Below are 20,038 nucleotides of genomic sequence, written 5' to 3'. Positions count from 1 at the left end.
ATTTTTCTGGAAAGCTGTCACTCAAACTCTGCCTTCTATGTTAAAATAGATGTACCTCCCTCCTAACATGGCGGCAGCCTGCTGCAGTGGAGTGAAATAGAGCATGATGGACCTATGGAATTAAGTCAGTCAGCTCAGTAATGTGAAAGTGAATTACATTAATTATCTTGTTACAATGGCACCTGTTAATGGGTGTGATACAACAGGCATCAAGTGAACAGTCAGTTCTTCAGGTTGATATGTTGGAAGCAGGAAAAGTGGGCAAGTGTAAGGATCTGAGCGACTTTTGACAAGGGCCAAATTGTGATAGCTAGACAACTGGGTTAGAGCATCTCCAAAATGACAGATCTTATATGGTTTTCCCTTTATGCAGTGGTTAGTACCTACCAAATGTGATCCAAGGAAGGAAAACCGGTGAACCAGCGATAGGATCATGGGCGCCCAATCTCATTCATGAGCTTAGGGAGCGAAGACTAGCCCATCTGGTCCAGTCCCACAGAAGAGCTTCTTTAGCACAAATTTATGGAAAAGTTAATGCTGGCTATGAGAGAAAGGTGTCAGAACACGCAGTGCATAGCCACAGACTATAATCATAGTGCCATGCTGACCCGTCTCCACCACCGAAGGTACCTACAATGGACGAGTGAGCACCAGAACTGGACCATGGAGCAGTGGAAGAAGGTGACGTGGTCTGATGAATTACATATTTTTTTAGATCATGTGGGTGGCTGAGTGCGTGTGCCTCGTTTACTTGAGGAAGAGTGAGCATGTGATGTTCTGGGCAATGTTCTGCTGGGAAAGCTTGGATCCTATTATTCATGGAAATGTTCCTTTAAAACACCAACGATCTAAACCAGTGGTTCCCAAACTTTTGCAGTTAGCGGCACCCTTTATAGTCTCTAATTTTTTCAAGGCACCCCTCCAAAATAATTAACAAGCAGTCCCGTTTTATAAGTTGTTGGGGCAAAAAAATGTAATAAGTATTTAGGTGAGGACAGAAATACTTATTTAGTTGTATGGAAAAATAATACACATAAATCCAAGGGAAAAGAATATTTTTATATTTCTGTCAAAGAAAACTCACACTGTGCCCTCCTTCGTCTCCACACACTCTGTGCCCTCCTTCGTCTCCACACACTCTGTGCCCTCTGCATCTTCGTTCTGCCCCCTCCTTCATTTTTTTGCCCCTCCATTGCTGTTTCCTATCACCACTCCCCAACGTTTTTTTACTTACCATACTTGATCTTCTTTCTTCTATTTCTTCTGTTTTACCAATTCGGCGGTGCCCAGCATTCTCTCTCCTGCCGCCTGTCACTGAATGTCGGGCGTGATGACATCACACCCAACATTCAGGGAGGAGGATGCTGGGTCCCGGGCGCCGCCGGATTGGTAACTTGTTTTTTTTTGTTTGTTTTTTCTCCTCCTCCTGGCCACGGCACCCCTGGGAGCCGCAGCGCACACTTTGGGAACCTAGGATCTAAACATTTTTGCAGACCAAGTAACACACACAGACCGAGAGAGACTAAGGGCAATTTAGTAGCAGCCAATTAACCTATCAGTATGTTTTTGGAGTATGGGAGGAAACCTACGCAAACATGGGGAGAATATACAAACTCCACACAGATAAGACTATGGTCGGGATTCAAGCTCATGACCCCAGTGCTGTGAGGCAAAAGTGAAGTACACCCCTTCATGGCAATGGTATTCCCTGTGGCCCCTTTTAGCAGCATGATATGCTCTGCCACACTGCAGAAATTCATGAATGGTTTGGGAATCCTGATAAAGAGTTCATGGTATTACCTTGGCCTCTAAATTCCCCAGATCTCAATCTGACTGACCATCTGTGGGATGTGCTGGAAGAACAGGAACCATGGAGACCCCACTTTGCAACTTACTAAGCTGACTTGATTTTGCAGTCCACATTCAAGATTTTTTTTACTTGTGTTTATAAAACATATTAAGCTATTGCTTGTTTGACCTTAAATGGCTACATTCTCTAGTACTTTTTTTTTCTTTAAACAATTTTTTTTTAAAAATGAACATTACTGTGTGTGAATTTGAGGTTTGCATTGGAAAATTGATAAATATACTCCACAAAATAGCCATTAAGTTCGAAAGACGCTGAACTTTTAGGGCTTTAGCAAAAAATGCTTTAATCTATCTAACATTCAAACAGTTCAGACAAATTCTCTAACTTTTAAAGTCGGTTCAACTAAACTGTTTGAACCACTTAACACATCTTCAATTACCATACACTGATGTCCTCTGCAACTACATGCTGTTATTTATTTTGTGACATCAGATAGCCATTTTCTGCTCTCGTCTTCCATACAGATACAAGTTGTGGGAGGATGGTAGCAAAGTTTTCACTGCAGGTATCAATGTCACAGATATGCCAGTGGTGCCAAATTTACAAATATAAATTTATAATCTGCAGAAACTACATGGCTTCCATGACCTCAAAATGTAAGAAGCAGATGAGAAGTTTGTACTCAGGGAGGTGACTAGTTCCTTGGTTGTGTTTTCATGAAAGTTGATACAGCACACACAATGGCTGCCTTAGTTATGTTCCCAATAAAACTGAAGTAGAACTGTAAGTAGGAAGATATTGCAAGTACAGTTAATGTATCCTTAAGATGAGTTAACTCTCAGAAAATTATCTAGCTTCCTATTACCTACCCAGTTCTGTCACCACTATGATTTGTTTCCATAGCTGGAACTCTGAGGAAGGCTTTAGTTACTCCCCCGACTTATCTCAAAATACATCTCTACCTAATTTAATCAGTTATTGTAAATATAATAATCTGCTTTAAGTATAGCATTATAAACAACCAATTCTGGCATGTGAATTATTTACAAATGCAGAATATTACTAAATAGAGTTTAATTGTCACCGTGTGAGGGCACTGGTAGTTACCTTCTGGTGTTGGCACTGCTCGGGAGAGAGGTGCGGAGTATACGGTGCCTTCTGTCTTCACCAGGGACCCCCGCAAGGTGGTTTGCATTTCGCTGCGTTAGCCGTGCAGGTCGCTTTCCTCCATCTGAGTTACCAGCGAGGCAATAGAGAGTAGAGGGTAGTCAGACAGGACTGTTTGGTAACGTGCAGATAGTGAAAGTACACCAGGGTGATCCAGAAGAATAGTCTGACAAGCCGGGCCAGTGCGGTTCGGATAGCACACTACACAAGGGAGATTTAGAGAGAATGGTCATGGACAGCAGGGTCAAACACTAGGAGACAACCAGAGCCAAGGATAATCCAAAACCAGTCAGGAACAAGCTGGGGTTGTGGATAGGAAATTGGTAACCTCATAGCAAGGTAACTAGCGCTGGAGTTGGGGGACCCAAAAGGGCTAGAGGCCTCAGTGATTAGTGTCGGCGGCGCAGCATCACAGGATGCCAACGGAGCTTCCTGTAGCATCTCCTTGTCCTAGCAATGGAACGCTCATGTGCCGTAGAGCCGCCGTGAAGGCCAGCTGAGCAGGCAGAAGGCAGCCATTCTTGGATGGAAGAGGGACAGCGCCTGACCTTAATGTGATAATGAAAGTCAAAATGCTTACTGCATGAAAACCTATAACAGAATGACATACAGAAATACAATTGCAAAACAGTTTCCTAAAATAAGCAGGGATAAAAACAAATGAGAAAAACTTGCATACTTTTCATATGACTCCTGTCTGGGGAATGGCTAGAACATGGAAAATTTCGCAGTAGCTGACTGACCCAAAAAGCTGACAACTTTTAACAATTGTCGTCATTATATTTTTAACATAGTATTCTTTACCCAAACCACCCCTTCAACGTGAGGTCACTGAAAGTAGAGTGTAATATGCAATCAGTGTTACAGGCTTTTATGGTACTTTTCACACATACTTTCCTAGTGATGATTTCTAGATCTAGAATATCTCTATTAAAATATAGCAGAATTTTTACTTATGAACAGAAGGGTATCGCATATGAAAAGTTTTGATAGAACAGTTGTGAAGTGCTCTAGACAAAGGCATCTCTTGCATAAACAATTCAAAGTAAATGACAAGAATCAGGTCTCTAAAGGGTACATTAATCTCTTGTTTATTTGCACAGTGACTTCACAGGCACACACATCTTTGGGAGTAATCATGGGCACATTTATTCTATTTTCCTAATTCCTGATGCTCAGAACTATCCTGTGACATCTTATATTGTTAAAGAATATACATATATGCTATTAATATGTGTTTTCTCTTAATGAATCTGTTTATTTGCAGAGTTGAACTAAAGTGAATTATTGTCAATATCAGTGACTTATCTTAACCTAAATATGGTAGATGAATAATTATTATAACAACTGTATTATTACAAATGCAGCTTATAGCAGAAGACACAGCTGAGCTAGTCGATATGGTAATATGGAGTATATTTTTTGATTAGTTATTGGAAGACTAACTACAGTATTGGTTATAATTTCAGCTGCCACACATAACATACTGGGCACCTGCTTTTGGTGTATCTTAATATTAAAGTTTATTTCATTATGGTCCAGTCTCAAATAATGTTTTCTGAAAGTATATTTATGGCATGTAGGACACCTAAAATATGTCCGACATTCCTAGAGTGCATTGGGTACACTGAAAGGCGTATTTGCTTTATGATTCACAGCTGCGTAGCGCAACTAAATGTATTGTTATTACTCTGTATGTTGGGTTTTGTGCTGGTGCTGTGAAATAGCAGAAAAAACATTGTACCTGATTCATGGTAGGATACAACTTTCACGCAAAGTGTGTCTTAAAAAAGAGCATGGAACTTGCGTAGTTCCAACCTTATTAAAATCCAAATGTGTTTCGAGTAAGTAAGTAAACGTTACTTGCTGTATGTAGATACACATAACAGACTGCAGTATATGCACAAGTGTCTGTTCACCTAAAGAACATATAAAGAAAAATTAAATTATAATTTATACAAACACATTGTATTAAAAACTTCAGCTATAAATTAAGCAAAGACTATGCAGTTTCATTCATCATACCGATGAAACCAGGTGTACTTACAAGACACTTTGGACTAGAATCGGCTGGATCTGCATCGGGGTGCCCTTACAGTAAATTGCCTATGTTCATCTGCCTTTTTCCTCCCCCTGTTCCGCCTCTCAAGTTGTAGACAGCCTCAAGTGTCATTTGTGTTCAGACATGAATTGTGTTCATTAGCGTAAGGTCCATTTCTGAGCCTTCACCCAGGTATTTCACGCAAGATGCGGCACATAAATTGACTTAATATCCGCACATGAATCGGGCCCTTTGTTTCTGTATTTATACTAATGGATATTAATTACTATAAAAGTTTTATTCCCATTACGCACAGGTTTTGCCATGTTTTATTAATTGCTTTGCTTGCACTTTAATACATGCTATGTTGTAGTGATAACAAAGTCAATAACATTTCATATCATAGATAATATTACACTGCAGTTCCAATCAATGGAATATGCATTTTACTTGTTTATACACGTATAAATGACCTGTGTGTGGAGATAGATAGATGGATATATTAATGCATATGTATATAAATATAATACAGCTCATTGACACAATCTGCAGTGGGCTATACAATGTGTAATGCCATAAACAAGTGTTACTGTTCCTAGGTGAAGGGGAAAATGGAAGTTGATACTACTACTGGGCAGCAAATAAAACCTTTCTATTATCTGTTTTGCCAGCGAAAGCAGCATGTGCCAGGCGTACTGGGAGCTGAAGAAGGAAATGTCTAATTTACATCTAGTGACTGAAGTACAAGCCGAGGTGCTAAGAAAGCTGAAAGGATCAGTGTCGGCAACCAAGAAAGGCAAGTCACATTGCCTGCCATAATAGGAGTAAACCTCTAAACCTCAGATCCCTGCAATGCCATTTACAGAGCAACTGGCTATCATATCTCATCAGAATCTCTCTGTTTGAGGCTGATGCGTCTGAGTATATTAGAGCTGCAGCCTACCCGTTTTCTGGTTTGGCTTCTGTCTCATACTGGTCAACTTCACACATAAAGGTGTTGCTGATGTGTTTTTCTGCTGTGCTGTATTCTGTTCCCCCTTGTGGCTTTTTTTTTTCTCAGCCAGCCTAAGTGTACAGGCAGAGGTGTTAACAGTTTATTTGTATTTGACCTTTTTACCATATCTGCCTCACATAAAAACAATGCATAGGTTTTTACCTCCAAATACGTACTTTGTTCATTGTCATCTTCAAGATTCGTTTTGCTTTAGAAAAAAAGGCATGCAGATACGGGTAGATTTACTTCTGTACTATTGAAATATGTAGAAAATACATTTTGATTTACGTTAAGATTAGAATCCAGATGATAGTGAATGTGATCAGGCATTTTGCTAGATGTGTTCGTATAATTTTAACTTCTATCGTGATCTACTAGATCACAAGAGCTTATCATATTTATTGCACCCATAGTGACTTTTTAATCTTGTCTTCCTTTTTTTGTTTGCTTTGTGCTTTGTTTTTATATTTGTGTATATTTGATCAATATGCTTTTGTACATATGAGCTATTGGCTGAGTCCCATTAGAGTTCCTTGAAACCCCTCCGAACGCCAAACCACATTGATGCTTTTAAAACTACAAATAAACATTGTCCAGGCACTTGTTAAAAGAAAAAATAGTAAAGGTAAAAAATAATAAATGAATATGTCTCATCTTCACAAAGCCAGTTCAAAATGTATTCTTACATTACTAGAATATTTTCTAAGGCTGTCTTCTTCCCCTCTACTTTACAGGGAATCTTATGGACAGAGAGGCTGCTAGGAAGTCAACATATAAATAAACCTTTTTGGAACAAATTATTAGCTTGATATATACATAACTTTTTGATGTACTAGTAAATTCATGATGACAGTAAACTTTAAAAGCTGTAGTGTCAGACTTCAGAGTATTGGAATACTTTAAAAGTAATGTACAGTATCAGGAAGTGGATAATCCACAGTACCCATCCAGGCAGGTGCTTTAGACATCCTAATGCAGCCCTTTCTGAAGCCTGGATGGCCTCTATCTAATGTTCAGTGCTCTGAATTGCAATTGTAGTTTAGTTTTAAAGGCATCCTTCCTATGAATAACACTTCAGATGGGGTTCCTCCATTGAGACTTATGCCCTTACTGATCACTCCATTTTCCACACAGGATCTGGGGAAATGTTAAAAAATGACATGTTTGTGTTACAGCTGAACACGATTGGACGATTGGGTCAGTGAGTTTTGGAAAGGGGCTATTTAAAATAAACAATTTAGTGTAGATGCCTCCTCTAAGCCTAACTAATGAAAAAAGCTTTATTGCATTAAAGAGTGAAGGAATGTGTTGCCCATTTATATACTGACCTAGAACGGCAGTCACCACCGTGAAATGAAAGGTAACTTCAGGGACATCTAATTTTAAGATGAAGGAAATGCGACAGACAGCTACAAATCTGGGAGCCTTGTTCTGAGTATTGTGAAATTTATTCCTGCAATTTTAATATGTGGCTATTTGGTAAGCCTTTACTTTTACTTTAGTCACTGACACTGTAACTATTCACAATGGCATTCATTTCATTGTATAAACCTTTAGCACTATATAAAGTACCATGGGTCCGAGTCATTATGGAGAGCAAAGCATAAAAAGGGAGTAACTTTGCAACTGAGCAAAACCATGTTGCATTGAAGGGGGAGGTAAATTTTAAAATATGGGGACAGATTTATAGTTAGGATAGGACATATCCTTGACCAACTTTAAATTTCAGTTTACAAATAAAGCTATCAAGTATTTGTGTGCTAGATTAAAAAAACAGCCAGTATTTAACTTACGTGCAAAATAATAAACTAATTTGCACCCCTTGCATTGTAACATGGTTTTGTCCCTGAGAACATTTACTCCTTTTTTTTTTTGCCTTACTTTCCTTAATGACTCAGACCCTAAGTGTACAAATCATACAAAAAAACACAAAGGCTACACACTGCAGGCTCATATCTGAGATACTTTTAAGTACAATTGCAATTTTGCCCACAGAAATAATTAGTACCTAATTTGAAGATACAAAGAGATGGAATTTAAAGCATATCACACATGCTGGCAGGACATTAAATATTATCTTAAAACTTTAAAGACGATGGGGCCAACAGAAGTACGGGAAATGTGATCCTGTGCGTTCCAGTACAATTTAAATCCTGGACATATCTAGTCTTGGAATTAACACATTATTTCACGCAATTTAGCCTTACTTATTTGGTGAGCAGTAGGCAGGGCCGGACTGGGACTGAATATCAGCCCTGGCATTTAAAATACAGAGGCCCACCTCAGTTCAAGCATAAAAGAAGCTGTGTGCAGCCGCGTAGCAGCGGCACCGAAAAGGGCGTGACTACATTGTTTTGTGGGTGTGGCCAACATGGGGCATTGATACATACATTATAATAAAACATTACATTTATCACAGCCCTCCTCAGTGAAACACAGCCCCCCTTCCCCCTCAGAGAAAGGCAGCCCCCAGCCCCAAACACACTTACCTTGTTGCTCGGCGGAGGGAGTTCAATGTGATGTGCGGCTGTTGCCAGTGATCACATGGGACGCGCACCATGTGACAGGTGCCGTCCCATGTGATTAATATCACATGACCGCACATCACATTGAATTCCCTCCGCCGAGCAGTGAGCTGCGTTGCTCGGGCGGGCATGGTGCCCCACCGGATCGGCCCAACTAGCCATCGGCCCTTCTGGCATTTGCCAGAAGTGCCCGATGGCCAGTCCGGCCCTGGTAGTAGGTATTCAGTCTGCAAAGATGGACACACAAAAGATGTATTTATTTAGCACCACAAGATATCTAGAGTGTGCTAGTGTACAGAAATAAGGAGGTTTTTTTTTTGGGTTTTTTTCAGGGTTTATTTTAGGGAGAATTTGGTTATTAATGTTTTTTTACTTTTTGAATATATGCCAAAAAAATGTTTGTGTTAAGGAATAATTATACCAAAAATGGAATTACATAGAAATTTGGTGTTTTTATCTTGTTTTTAATTTAATCTGGGAACAGGGCACTAGGGGATAGTGGAATGGGTGCCAGGGAACAGAATCTTAGGGCAACAGGAAGCACCCTCCTTTCTCTCCTGGCACCCTACACCCTCCCCTAACTATGCTTGTCTATATGTATAAATATTTTTAAACAGAAAACAGGCATTCCTATGAGTACAATAGACACATAATACAAAATAGTAGGACAATGTTTAAATGTACTGCCTAAATAATGGTGACAGACATCCCACTGCCTGTTACTTTTGACCTTCGACATGACACAAAGATATGTATGCTCTCCACTAACTTGTGCGACCAGGCCTTATTCCAGTATTCTGTTTTCACAACATTGTTTTAACCCTTCGACTACTACACAAATCCTTACCAGATTTCTTATGACACCAAAGTATAAGTCTTGTAACTACCTCTACTATACCTTTCCGAAAAGCTAAATCTTATTAAAGTTCTTTTTAAGCTGTCTCATTTCCTTATTATTGTGTCATATATCAGATGCCAGATGCCTGAGCATGAACACATCAAAAAAAGGACACGTTCAACATTCTCCTGTACACTTTCAATCATTGGTTATTAAAAAAAAAAAAAAAAGCCATGTGCATCTTCTCTGTATGGATCAATTATTTATTAATGAACCTCCATCTACCAGCCATATATAGAAGAGAACCTAAGATAAAATGTGCCCTTAGATTAGTAAAATCCTAGTTATGAATTTTTTAAATTTTTTTTGTACACTGAAATCTGTCTTTGAGAATTCACTTAACATGGACATGTATACATTTTTGGGACCAGCATATGGGTTGGGTACTAAATACTGACTACAGAAACCACGACACCAATTTGCCTTACATGACAACAGTGGTGGAGTGCTTACTGACAGCATGTTCCACCAGACTGCTTGGAAAACAGACTTCAAGCGCATCAAGAGGCCGTCCGGCCAAAATGACGTCACTATAGAGAGTGACACTGTCATTGCTGGTATTAAGGTGCTCGGCGGTATAATGCTTCTTTTTTTTTTTTTTTTTTTTACAAAACATTCTACATTGTAGTGCCTGTACACCCATCACCTCCTTAAATGAGCACCTTAATACCAGCAATGACAGTGTCACTCTCTATAGTGACGTCATTTTAACCGGACGGCTTCTTGATGCACTGCATTTGTTTGAAGTCTGTTTTCCAAGCAGTCTGGCGAAACACGCTGTCAGTAAGCACTCCACCGCTGTTGTCATGTAAGGCAAATTGGTGTCGTGGTTTCTGTAGTCGGAGAAGTAACTACCACCGTAGCATATATTGCATGGAAAAAAAAAAAGATATAGAGATATATATTGGTACAAGTTAACCCGTGCATGATACTCATGCATTCTAGTCAAATCAAGCTACTTAAGGTGTTAAAAAGGTTCTTGTCATGCATTTGGGCCATAGCCCAGGCCTCCTCAGGGGAAGAGCGTTACTTCCCGACGTAAGTGCCTTTTTTTAACATGGTTTTGTCCACATGTCACCACCTCATCATTCTTCTCCATCACCTCATCCTTCATTTTCATCGCCAAATCTATCCAGATGTCTATCCAAACACAGGGATCTCTCTCACCGGTCCTGAGTATCACACTCTTCTCACTCTGTCACCCCCGGCAACCACCAACCACTATCACCCCCGGCAACCACCAACCACTCCCAACTGTCACTTCTCCTTCAAAAAATATATATATTTTTTTAATCTTTATAAACACTTTTAACAAATTAAAAACATCTTAGTATACCAAATTTCAGCCCTTTCTGAATTTTTTTTTTCCACACACACTAAGAATTTAGTAAGTCAGTGTATAACTCCGCCCAGCAGGTGGCGCTGCAGCTTGGTTTTATTTTTTCCACACACACACAGACAGACTAACACACGCCACTAAGCATTTATATTATAGATACTGGTGGAAAGGCCCTCTGTAATCTCCTATGCAAGTTTTGTTTAAAAATACAACCGTATTAAAGACCATATTCAAACATCTGCACATAAACCATACTTATTAACTTTCAACTGGGGGGAGACACTGTCAGAATGTTGTGAACTGAGTCATGGAGGCGCCAAGTGAAGTGGGCAGGATACTGGGGAATGGCCTGCTCTCCTGCGAGTGCCAGAGACCTACCCGGAATTCGGGAGTCTCCCAGACATTCCGGGAGTGTGGTCAGGTATGACATAAACCAACCACTGCTTACATTCCATACGAATCATTGACTTCTGTGCATGAAAAAAGTACGGTATATTTTTTGACAAATCTAAAATGAATTGTGCTTTCACATAGGCCTTAATGTTTACAATAATTAGACATACATCCTTCTTGCAGCTTCTCATGGCCCTGTACAGTGTGAAGATGACCTAGAAAAGACCTGCAGTAGATTGCGCATAACGGCAGCTGGTGTCACTTATGAAAAGGTGCCCTCTGTCTCGCCTAACGAACACACGTTTTGTGGTGGTGCCTCTGCACCTCAGCCACGTGATGGCATGAGCACATTTTATGAAAAGACTGATCGTACACAATGGACAAGTGAGAGGCCCATTCCAGTAGGTGGAGGAGACTGTGAGGAGACTGATTCGTACCAGAAATCATCTTTTGAAGAAACTTCTTGGGTAATGCCAAGTCCTCCAAAGCCGAGTGAAACACTATTTTGGGAAGCAAAGAATAATTCTTCAACAAATAATATGGGACATTATTACAATCAAAATTACACCTTCAAGAGTTAAGGAAATATTCTAAAATGCTACTGCTGAGTTTTATGATCCTTGGAGATTTTTTGTTGTATATCTAGTTAACTTGTGCAAGTACGGATTTATTAGCAGTTTAAATTTTATTCCTCAGGAACAGTTTGGATTATTTTCTGTTCCAAATGCTTATCCTTTGTTTCTATTTAGTATAATTAAATAAATTAGTTTTACAAATTTTATTTTTGCTCGTTGTGGCAAAAAAGTGACATGCAATCTAGTGTAACTGTCATTTTATAGCCCTCCATATAGGGTAATTATAATTCAGCTATTAATTTCTAATATGAAAAATAAATGCATTGGAACTTCGTGATTAATGTGAAAAGAAATTTGTTCATTTTGATACATGTTTTGTTCTGTTGAAATCACTCTTAAATACGGTGTATTTACCTTTAAAAAAAAAAAAAACCTTCAGGTGTCACTTTTTGTCAATGCTGGATATGAAGACTCCACTCCTAAATGGTGACAACTGCAGACTTAAACATGGTTACACTCCATCGTAGATACATACACATAATTCTGAATTACTTTTTTTTTTTTTTTGAGGGGGGGGGGTTCTAGCCAGTGAATCCTGCAACATAGAATAAGTCTTTAAATAATTTTGTTTTCAGTGAATCTAGCGGCCATGGAAAATAGCTCATGAAATCTGTATGTGCTATTTACTTTATTTTGTTTTGTGGTGTGTTTTTTTTTGTTTTTGTTTTTTTACTAAGGGCATTTATTTTTCCAGGTGAAAGTGTGTGACAAAAGTGAGCTTCAGTAATTATTATAGATTGTTTGACTCTTGCGAGCTGTGGTTGCTTTTATTGCCTCCTGGTCAAAGATATAGAGAAGGCCAGATGAACAAGGCAGTGCAGAGGCAGCACATGATTATTTAGCAAAGGTAGAAAACCTGTGGTTCTCCAGTAGAAATCAGTGAAGAAACCATACCAAAACATTCTTTGAGTTCTGTCTGTGCTTTGCCATTCTGCACTCTGTAAATTCACATTTTGCAGACTTTATTGCCCATAAATAGATCTGAGAAAGACGGCTAATTGATTATATGTGGTGTATTTGAGGTTAGGCCTGGGAACACACATGGGCAAATTCTGTCAGCAAAATGTGGGTAATTTCATAGACAAATGTAGAATGAGACCACTATATTGGGGAATAGATTGAGAAATTTCACTCCAGTATTTTATTAACTTTGGTGGAGCCATCAGTCTTAGCATGCCTTGCTAGTTTCTGCCATCATTATTTCTACAACAACAGGCGAGCCACTAATTAATGTTACCAAAACATAAGCACAATCCTTTAGTTTCCATGCTCATCCATTGTCTTTACCAATTGAATGCAGAATTATTTTGTTATGGACATACTGCATATTTACCCAATTACTTCAGTACATCTCCTCCTCTAGCCTTCTGACTTTCTCTTTTAATATTTCCTGGCAAGAATATCGAGCAGAGTTTTGAACCTTGGCTAAATCTGTCTTGGCTCAGTATTTGTTATTAAAAGACATTGTTATGCAGGTGTACAGTTTTCACAATGGTTTCACCAGTTTAGTATTTTCAGAGCATCCTCCATTTTTTGATGATGGGTTTTCAAGGTTGGAAAGGTTGATGGCTTTTTGCTATTGTTATGTTTGTTATCGGAACTGAGAGGGATGCTGTCCTATCTATATATTGTCTTATGCTGCCCCACACTTCCGGAAAGCACTTGTCTTTTTAAGTAGCAAAGAAGCATTTCATGATCACAGTGGTAAAAAGCCTTAGGGGAGCCAGCCTGTTTGAGGAAGCCAATGTGATTTTGTTGTGATCCTCTACTGCTCTGATAGCACCATGGTTATTGGTGAGGATGGGGAAGTGGAAGTGATGCTACTATAAGAAAGCACATTACATTTCTATGTAAGAGTGGCGCAAGTGTAGTGAGATGGGTGGAGGAGGATTACATTTTAGTTTGTTTTTTTTCTTTCAGTTTTAACTGAAAATGCTAAGAAACCCTCAGTCTAGTTTTTTTGGTTGTTTTCAGTTACAATGAATATACCTTATTATTTCTCATTAATGCCAAATTCACATTCGAAATACTGTGGGTTGCATTAGACAGGATATAATTTACCGTATTTTTCGCTTCATAAGACGCACTTTTTCCCCCAAAAAAAGTGGGGGGAAAAGTGTGTGCGTCTTATGGAGCGAATACTGCAAAAAAGAGTGCACGTACCGGTAATTTTTTCATTACATGCCCTGAGGAAGCCCCCGCTGCGTGGGGTCAAACACGTTGGCTACATTGCACACCACCTGAGTATTCTCAGTGCGCGGCTGCGTGTCTTAGCCGTCTAAACCGGACGTTTGGCTATTGACATGCATGCCTGCGATCCACAATAGAGGAAGTGATAGAGGAGTCCATCGTTTCCACACTGAAGCCCATCTTCGGTTCTTGTTTCACTACAATCAACTGACTATGCTATCTTTGGGACTACAATTCAGAGGTAATTCCTATAATACTCTGCTCCTCTTTTTTTAGCCCACGCTGTTGATCTGGATGCACTTTATGCCCGATATTATCCTTTTTCATTTGTTACTGGACATTCTTTTTTGATTATTTTTTTTTCCTGTTTTCCTCCTCTAAAAACTAGGTGCGTCTTATGGTCAGGTGCGCTTTATGGAGCGAAAAATACGGTATCTGTTTCTTAAAGGCATTACACTCTAAAAGATGAATTTTACTTTTATTGCCCAACAAGCTCTAGGGCTAGATTTACTTAATTGCAGGTTTGAAAAAGTGCAGATGTTGTCTCTTGCAACCAATCAGATTCTAGTTATTTATTTAGTGCATGCTACAAACTGACAGCTAGAATCTGATTGGTTGCTATCGACAACATCACCACTTCTTCAAACCCGCAATTTAGTAAATCTAGTCCCTAGTCTCTGCTTTCAGGTTTCCCAGCAAGGGTTGTTTTCCATATGATGGACTCCTTACAGGAGCCCACCTGTGCTTTTTACTACTAAACCTGTGATGCTGGGAGGTGATCTGGAAACATCCACACTTATGATTACTGTATGACACTTTCAGTGAGTAAGTATTAGTAACTTTTTGGAGTAGGAAAAATAAACCCTGGCACATATGGAATATTAAAGGACCACTAACAACAGCTATAAGAACAAATCAAATATAATCAAAGCCTTCCTCAATAAAACAGTTCTTTCCACAGCCTTTGTCTAAAGTGTTTAGGCCTGGCGTATTTAAGACCACGACAGCCTTTTCAATGCTTTTACATGCAGTAAACTAAAAGAAAAAAAAATGTTTTGTAAAACTACCGCATGTAAAACACAAACGGGTATGGGAACACTAGAAACAACGGTTTCATAACTATTTACATGCATTAAAAACACATACAAAAAAAGCATTTGAGAAATGGCAGATGTCACAAGCCATTACGTAGATTAGCTACAGGAACGCTTTGTAGGATATGGCGTGGGAGGGAGATCTAAGTTGCTGCTTATTGAAACAGAATTAATATTTCCAGTAAATATGAAAGATAAAATGTTTTGGTTGTGTACTTGTGGCATGTAAAACTTGATGAAATATTTATTTTGTTTCCATTCAGTCATCATTAATATGCAAATTACATAATCTCTTTGTAGTCTGCTCATTACTGACCATTCTATAGCTCTGTTCTGATTTGTCTGTTGTATTTAAAATAGATAAATGAGGTATAAAGTAGTGCTGTAGTACCCATTGCTGCTAACATTGCGTACTATATATTTGTCCAAACAGACTCACAGAAATATGGCACAATTTCTTAATTTATTCTTCTGCGTAAACAGCCGTCTGACAGTCAAGGAAAGACAAATAGGACAGTACGCTTTACTCTACAACATATATGCTGGGGGTTAGAGCCTTTTGGTCTTCAAAGCAACTTTAACTGCTCTGGAATAACTTCCTTCATGGATAAAAAGTAATATATATGATTTTATTTTTATTTTTTTAGAAAAGAGCTGTTCTATGACTTTGAAGAAAATAAGTTTTAATTTTCAATGTTCGTATGTTTATCTGTCTATGAGATATGTTTATTATATATTAAAGGTAAAGGGTTTTTTTTTAATGTTATGTCCTGTTACCTATGTAGAGCTTTATACTTTGTTAATAGTATCACCTACTATACAGATCTTTTCCAGATACAGAAATGATCACTGAATACCTACTGCAGTCACTGTGAGGAGCACTGCTAAACAATTTAACACCATATTCACAAATGATTTATGTTTTGTAGTAAAGAAAATGTTTTGTCAATTTACATAAGGTCTTTCTTTTATTTAAGCTACAGATTTGTTGCTCTCAAGAAATTACTTTAAATATGGATTATAGAAAGGGCATCTTTTCAACATAAATCAGCCAACTTTCTTTGTATCAATAAAAGTAAAGGGTCTATTTTCAGGTATGGCCCCAATCCTATATCCTATAACTGTTTGCTAGACACAATCTCTAACAGTGTGCACTGTACTGCAGTTTCTGCTATCTTTGGGACATCAGTCATATGCAGTCCTCTGTCTACAGCAGCCCCCACCACTGTGGCACAAACAACATAGTCCACTGAGAATGTGCTATGCAAATAGACTGTCATGCCACTCTGTTTAAACCACTGATATTGGCATGATGATGCAATGGTGGGGGTCAGGCATGGTCAGAAGACTTTATAGAACTGCCCCCCTTCCCTACAAAAGATGGCTGAAGCTGCAATACTGGTAAGCACTATATAGACACACTTTTTAGAGTCTATATAGCAAATGGTTTTAGAAAGTGGTTATGTTTGCAAAGTAGACATTTTAGGGGAGTGGGGATTCAATTACCTGCAAAGTCCCATTGGTGGTGCCTCATGTGATAGGGCTCTAAAAATGGTAATTGACTTCCCCCTTTCAGTCTTTTGCATAGTTAGGTGCTGATGTAAAGTTGGTAACAAATCCAGCTATGGGGTGCAAATTTTGCACCTGGTAAAAAAAAGTTTGCGCTTTTTTTTTTTTGGTGGGGGGGGGAATGTTAAATGCACAGTGTGATTTCAAATTGTGAGGGGGGTGCAGCTTGGCTTAACTCAAGATGCAGAGTAGATATAATACTGCCCAAGATGTCAAGTTTGCATTTGCACCCATTGCACTCAACATGGTTTGCTTGGCTACAAATTCTGCCCCTGTAGAAAATGTGCACCTACCTCTACAACTGCCACTTAATCACTAGAAAAATAGTCTAGTAGGTGGACTTTAAAAAATAAAAATAATCCTTTAGTCATATTTACATAATATGACTGTAAATTGAAAACCCTTTGAAATAGCTTTGCTTAATTTTCTTTAGAGATCTTTCTAAATCTGAAAACCTATTATGTGAATACAGCTAAATATTAGATATGGGGACCGACATATTTTCTATGCAATTTAGGGTACTTTAGACATTGTGTTCCAAAGCATATATCCCAAATATAAATCATGTTTTGGCTAATAAGTTGTTGTTTTTTTAAGAAAAAAACAAAACTTTTGAATTCTTTTTGTCTTTACATTAGTGGAGTCATCATTGCTTTTTTTTTATGTTGGGCATAGACTTTAAAGGAATTGCTATTTTACTGTGTACACACATCAAAATACTGATTTTTTTATTTTTTATTCTTCAGTGTAAATGAACGATATTCATAAACCATATAGTATTGTTCTCTTGATATATTGTGGCTTTCCATTATCTTGCTCACATCTAGTCTGTAAATAATGGGAACGGTATTAGATGCTGAACTTATTGTGACCAGTGAACACGGCAGACTCGAGGGATTGAAATCTCCAGCAAAATAATAGAACACAACTCAATATGCATAAAACAAATCCTACTCACTAGGCTTTAGCTGATAGAATCAACTACCTGTGTAATAACAAAGCAGCAGAAACTATTTCTCTTGTGACTGCAAATATTCTCCTTCTGATCGCTAATGTAGCTTGTTCTTTATTTTTTTTTTTGTAATTAGTGAGCTGGCCACAATTTTCAAAAGTAATGAGAAAAGAAAAACCTTGATTGCCTGTGTGATTAATGCATTGTTTTGTATTCCATAACTGCACATGTACAAAGGATGATCTTTTATTTGCTGTGGTTGTATAAAAATGTTTTAGAAGTATAATTGGACTGCACAGGAATTTTCAATGTTACTGTTAAATGAAAGTGTATACATTACATGTATAATTTATATTTAACCACAGTAAAAAGTGTTTTAAAAGAGTTCTGCTATTTGTTTGTGTTTGTGAATCATTTTAAAGTGATGTTCTAGAAAGATATAAACCGATGCATACATTCTCTTATTTGGCCAATATTGGCACTGTTCCATTCTTTCTGCCATGGCAGCTTCCAGCAATTGGGTATAGAAACAAGGTTCTTAAGATAGAATGGCATAGATCTAGTTTTACTTAAGATGTGAACTGAACTGTAAATGAAATCTACTTCTAAACTGTACATTTTTTCTTTAACCTTTTAACACAAAAGTATACATGGAAACTTCATATCTGTCCGTGCTCCAAGGAACTGTGGGACCATGGTTGTAGAACCTCTCTCTTCCTCTCCCTACTGTGGCTATCAATGATGATTGGTGATTTCCTGGCCACTAGGTGGTATCTTGCACAAGGTTGCTAAATCAGTAGTTCTACCAGCACCAACTTGTCCAAGCAGTCAATGACTGTCAGGAATTGCTTGTACTTGTAGTTTCACAATGGTACTTGATGACTTAAAGACTTTAAACAATTACCCTGGTATCCACCTCCATGGGCAGCCAGGAGGAGCCCAGTGCTATTCAGCATGGTATTGGTTTGTACGAAGGGTGGGCTGTGAGGATACTTAGCCTTATGTGTAGCTTTTGCCCACTCAGCCTAGCTGGTCAGTTTGAGGCAGTCTTATCTGCTCGCTGATGTCTGCTATGGTTAGCCAATTCCAACAGGATATGGCTGGCCCAATGAACACATGCAGCTCATTTTTTCCTTGGAGTTCATTGCGGACAAATCCCTCTTATTATCTAAATAATATTTACCAGCAGGAGATAGCTGACCTTAGGTCCAATGCCTTACCTCACATTAAGAATGAATCAATATACAACCCACAATGCAGTAAAAAAACATTGGTGTTTCAGCAGTCCCCTTTAATAATGTAGGATTCCATAGGAAATTTGTATTGCACAAAAAGAAAGGCTTATCGAGGAGCTCCAATCCTTGGCATGTGATGCATAGTATTCCGCCTATGTGGCTAGCTCAGTCAAAAGATGATTATTACCATGTGCTGCTCTATATTCATACTCTTAAAATGGCACTACATGTTTTTTTTTACACTTGTGATGCTGATCCATTCACTTGGCACTAATAATTAGTGTCTTTTATATCTGTGACACCCACCTGACAACATTCAGAAAGATGTAATACAAAACAATTCTCCAGTTTTGGGCAAGAAAGGGTGTCCAGCAGACTAAACCCCTACTTTCAATGTCCTGACACACCCATCTTGTCACAGATTTTTTTTGTTCCCTTCAGAAATCCACCCCCATGCTGACCAGGCTGGGGCTGGTATAACATAATGACATGGGGACTTCATGTTGGCACTAGCCCAATCGTACGTGACCTGATGCTGATTGCCATATTTGCAGCGTGACCCCACACTTTATGTTCCCCTGCTTCAGCATCCCTGGCTATAGCACTGGTGATGGGTATTTGTTAAACTTTTTTTATTTTTTTAATATAAAGTTGATGATGATGATGATGACCGCAATATCTTTACTCCATCCAGAATACTTATAACATGTCTTGAAGGGACCACATACTCGCACTCCATTTTTATTTACATGGATTTTAAGGCCATAATTCTGTTGTAACGTTTGGGCACAAAATTGCAACCTTCTCTAAATAATGCTGTGTATGTACTTGCTGCTTATTCTGTACAGTTTTATAGAGATGTTGGCACTTTGTAATTCTGTAATAATAATAATCAGCAATGGTGTGATCCAATGGGTAAGGTAGAATGAGACATTGCTAATGCATGCTAAAGCTATGTGATGTTGAGGCCATACACATGTAGCCTTATTTGCATAATAAAGAACACTGAAGGAAATCTTTTAATAATAAATATGAAAGAGCATGCTTAGATGTGCTCACTAATTTTGTCCTCCCCATCAGACCTCTGATGGGAAAGTGCTCCAGCACTTACAGCTTCATCTAGCTTAAGTCACAATAGACTGTAGGCAAAGGCTACATGTTACTGGTATCACATGCAGACAAGAAGCCATAGGGGA

At 38.5% G+C, this 20,038-nt stretch overlaps 1 protein-coding gene across 1 annotated transcript in view; it reads left to right on the top strand.

Moving 5' to 3' along the window:
- The window catches only part of AZI2 (5-azacytidine induced 2), a 65,382-nt gene extending 47,391 nt beyond the window's left edge, over positions 1-17,991 (top strand). The window contains exons 7-8 of the mRNA XM_075212373.1: positions 5,690-5,814; positions 11,351-17,991. Coding sequence (XP_075068474.1) covers positions 5,690-5,814; positions 11,351-11,748 — 523 coding nt within the window. The 3' untranslated portion in view covers positions 11,749-17,991. The remainder of the gene's footprint in view (positions 1-5,689; positions 5,815-11,350) is intronic.
- Positions 17,992-20,038: the final 2,047 nt, after the last annotated feature.

The sequence above is a fragment of the Mixophyes fleayi genome, chromosome 5, assembly GCF_038048845.1.
Source record: "Mixophyes fleayi isolate aMixFle1 chromosome 5, aMixFle1.hap1, whole genome shotgun sequence".
In the NCBI taxonomy this organism is placed as follows: Eukaryota; Metazoa; Chordata; class Amphibia; order Anura; family Limnodynastidae; genus Mixophyes; species Mixophyes fleayi.
Note: the sequence above shows the minus strand (reverse complement) of the source record. Positions and strands in the feature narration are given on the sequence as shown.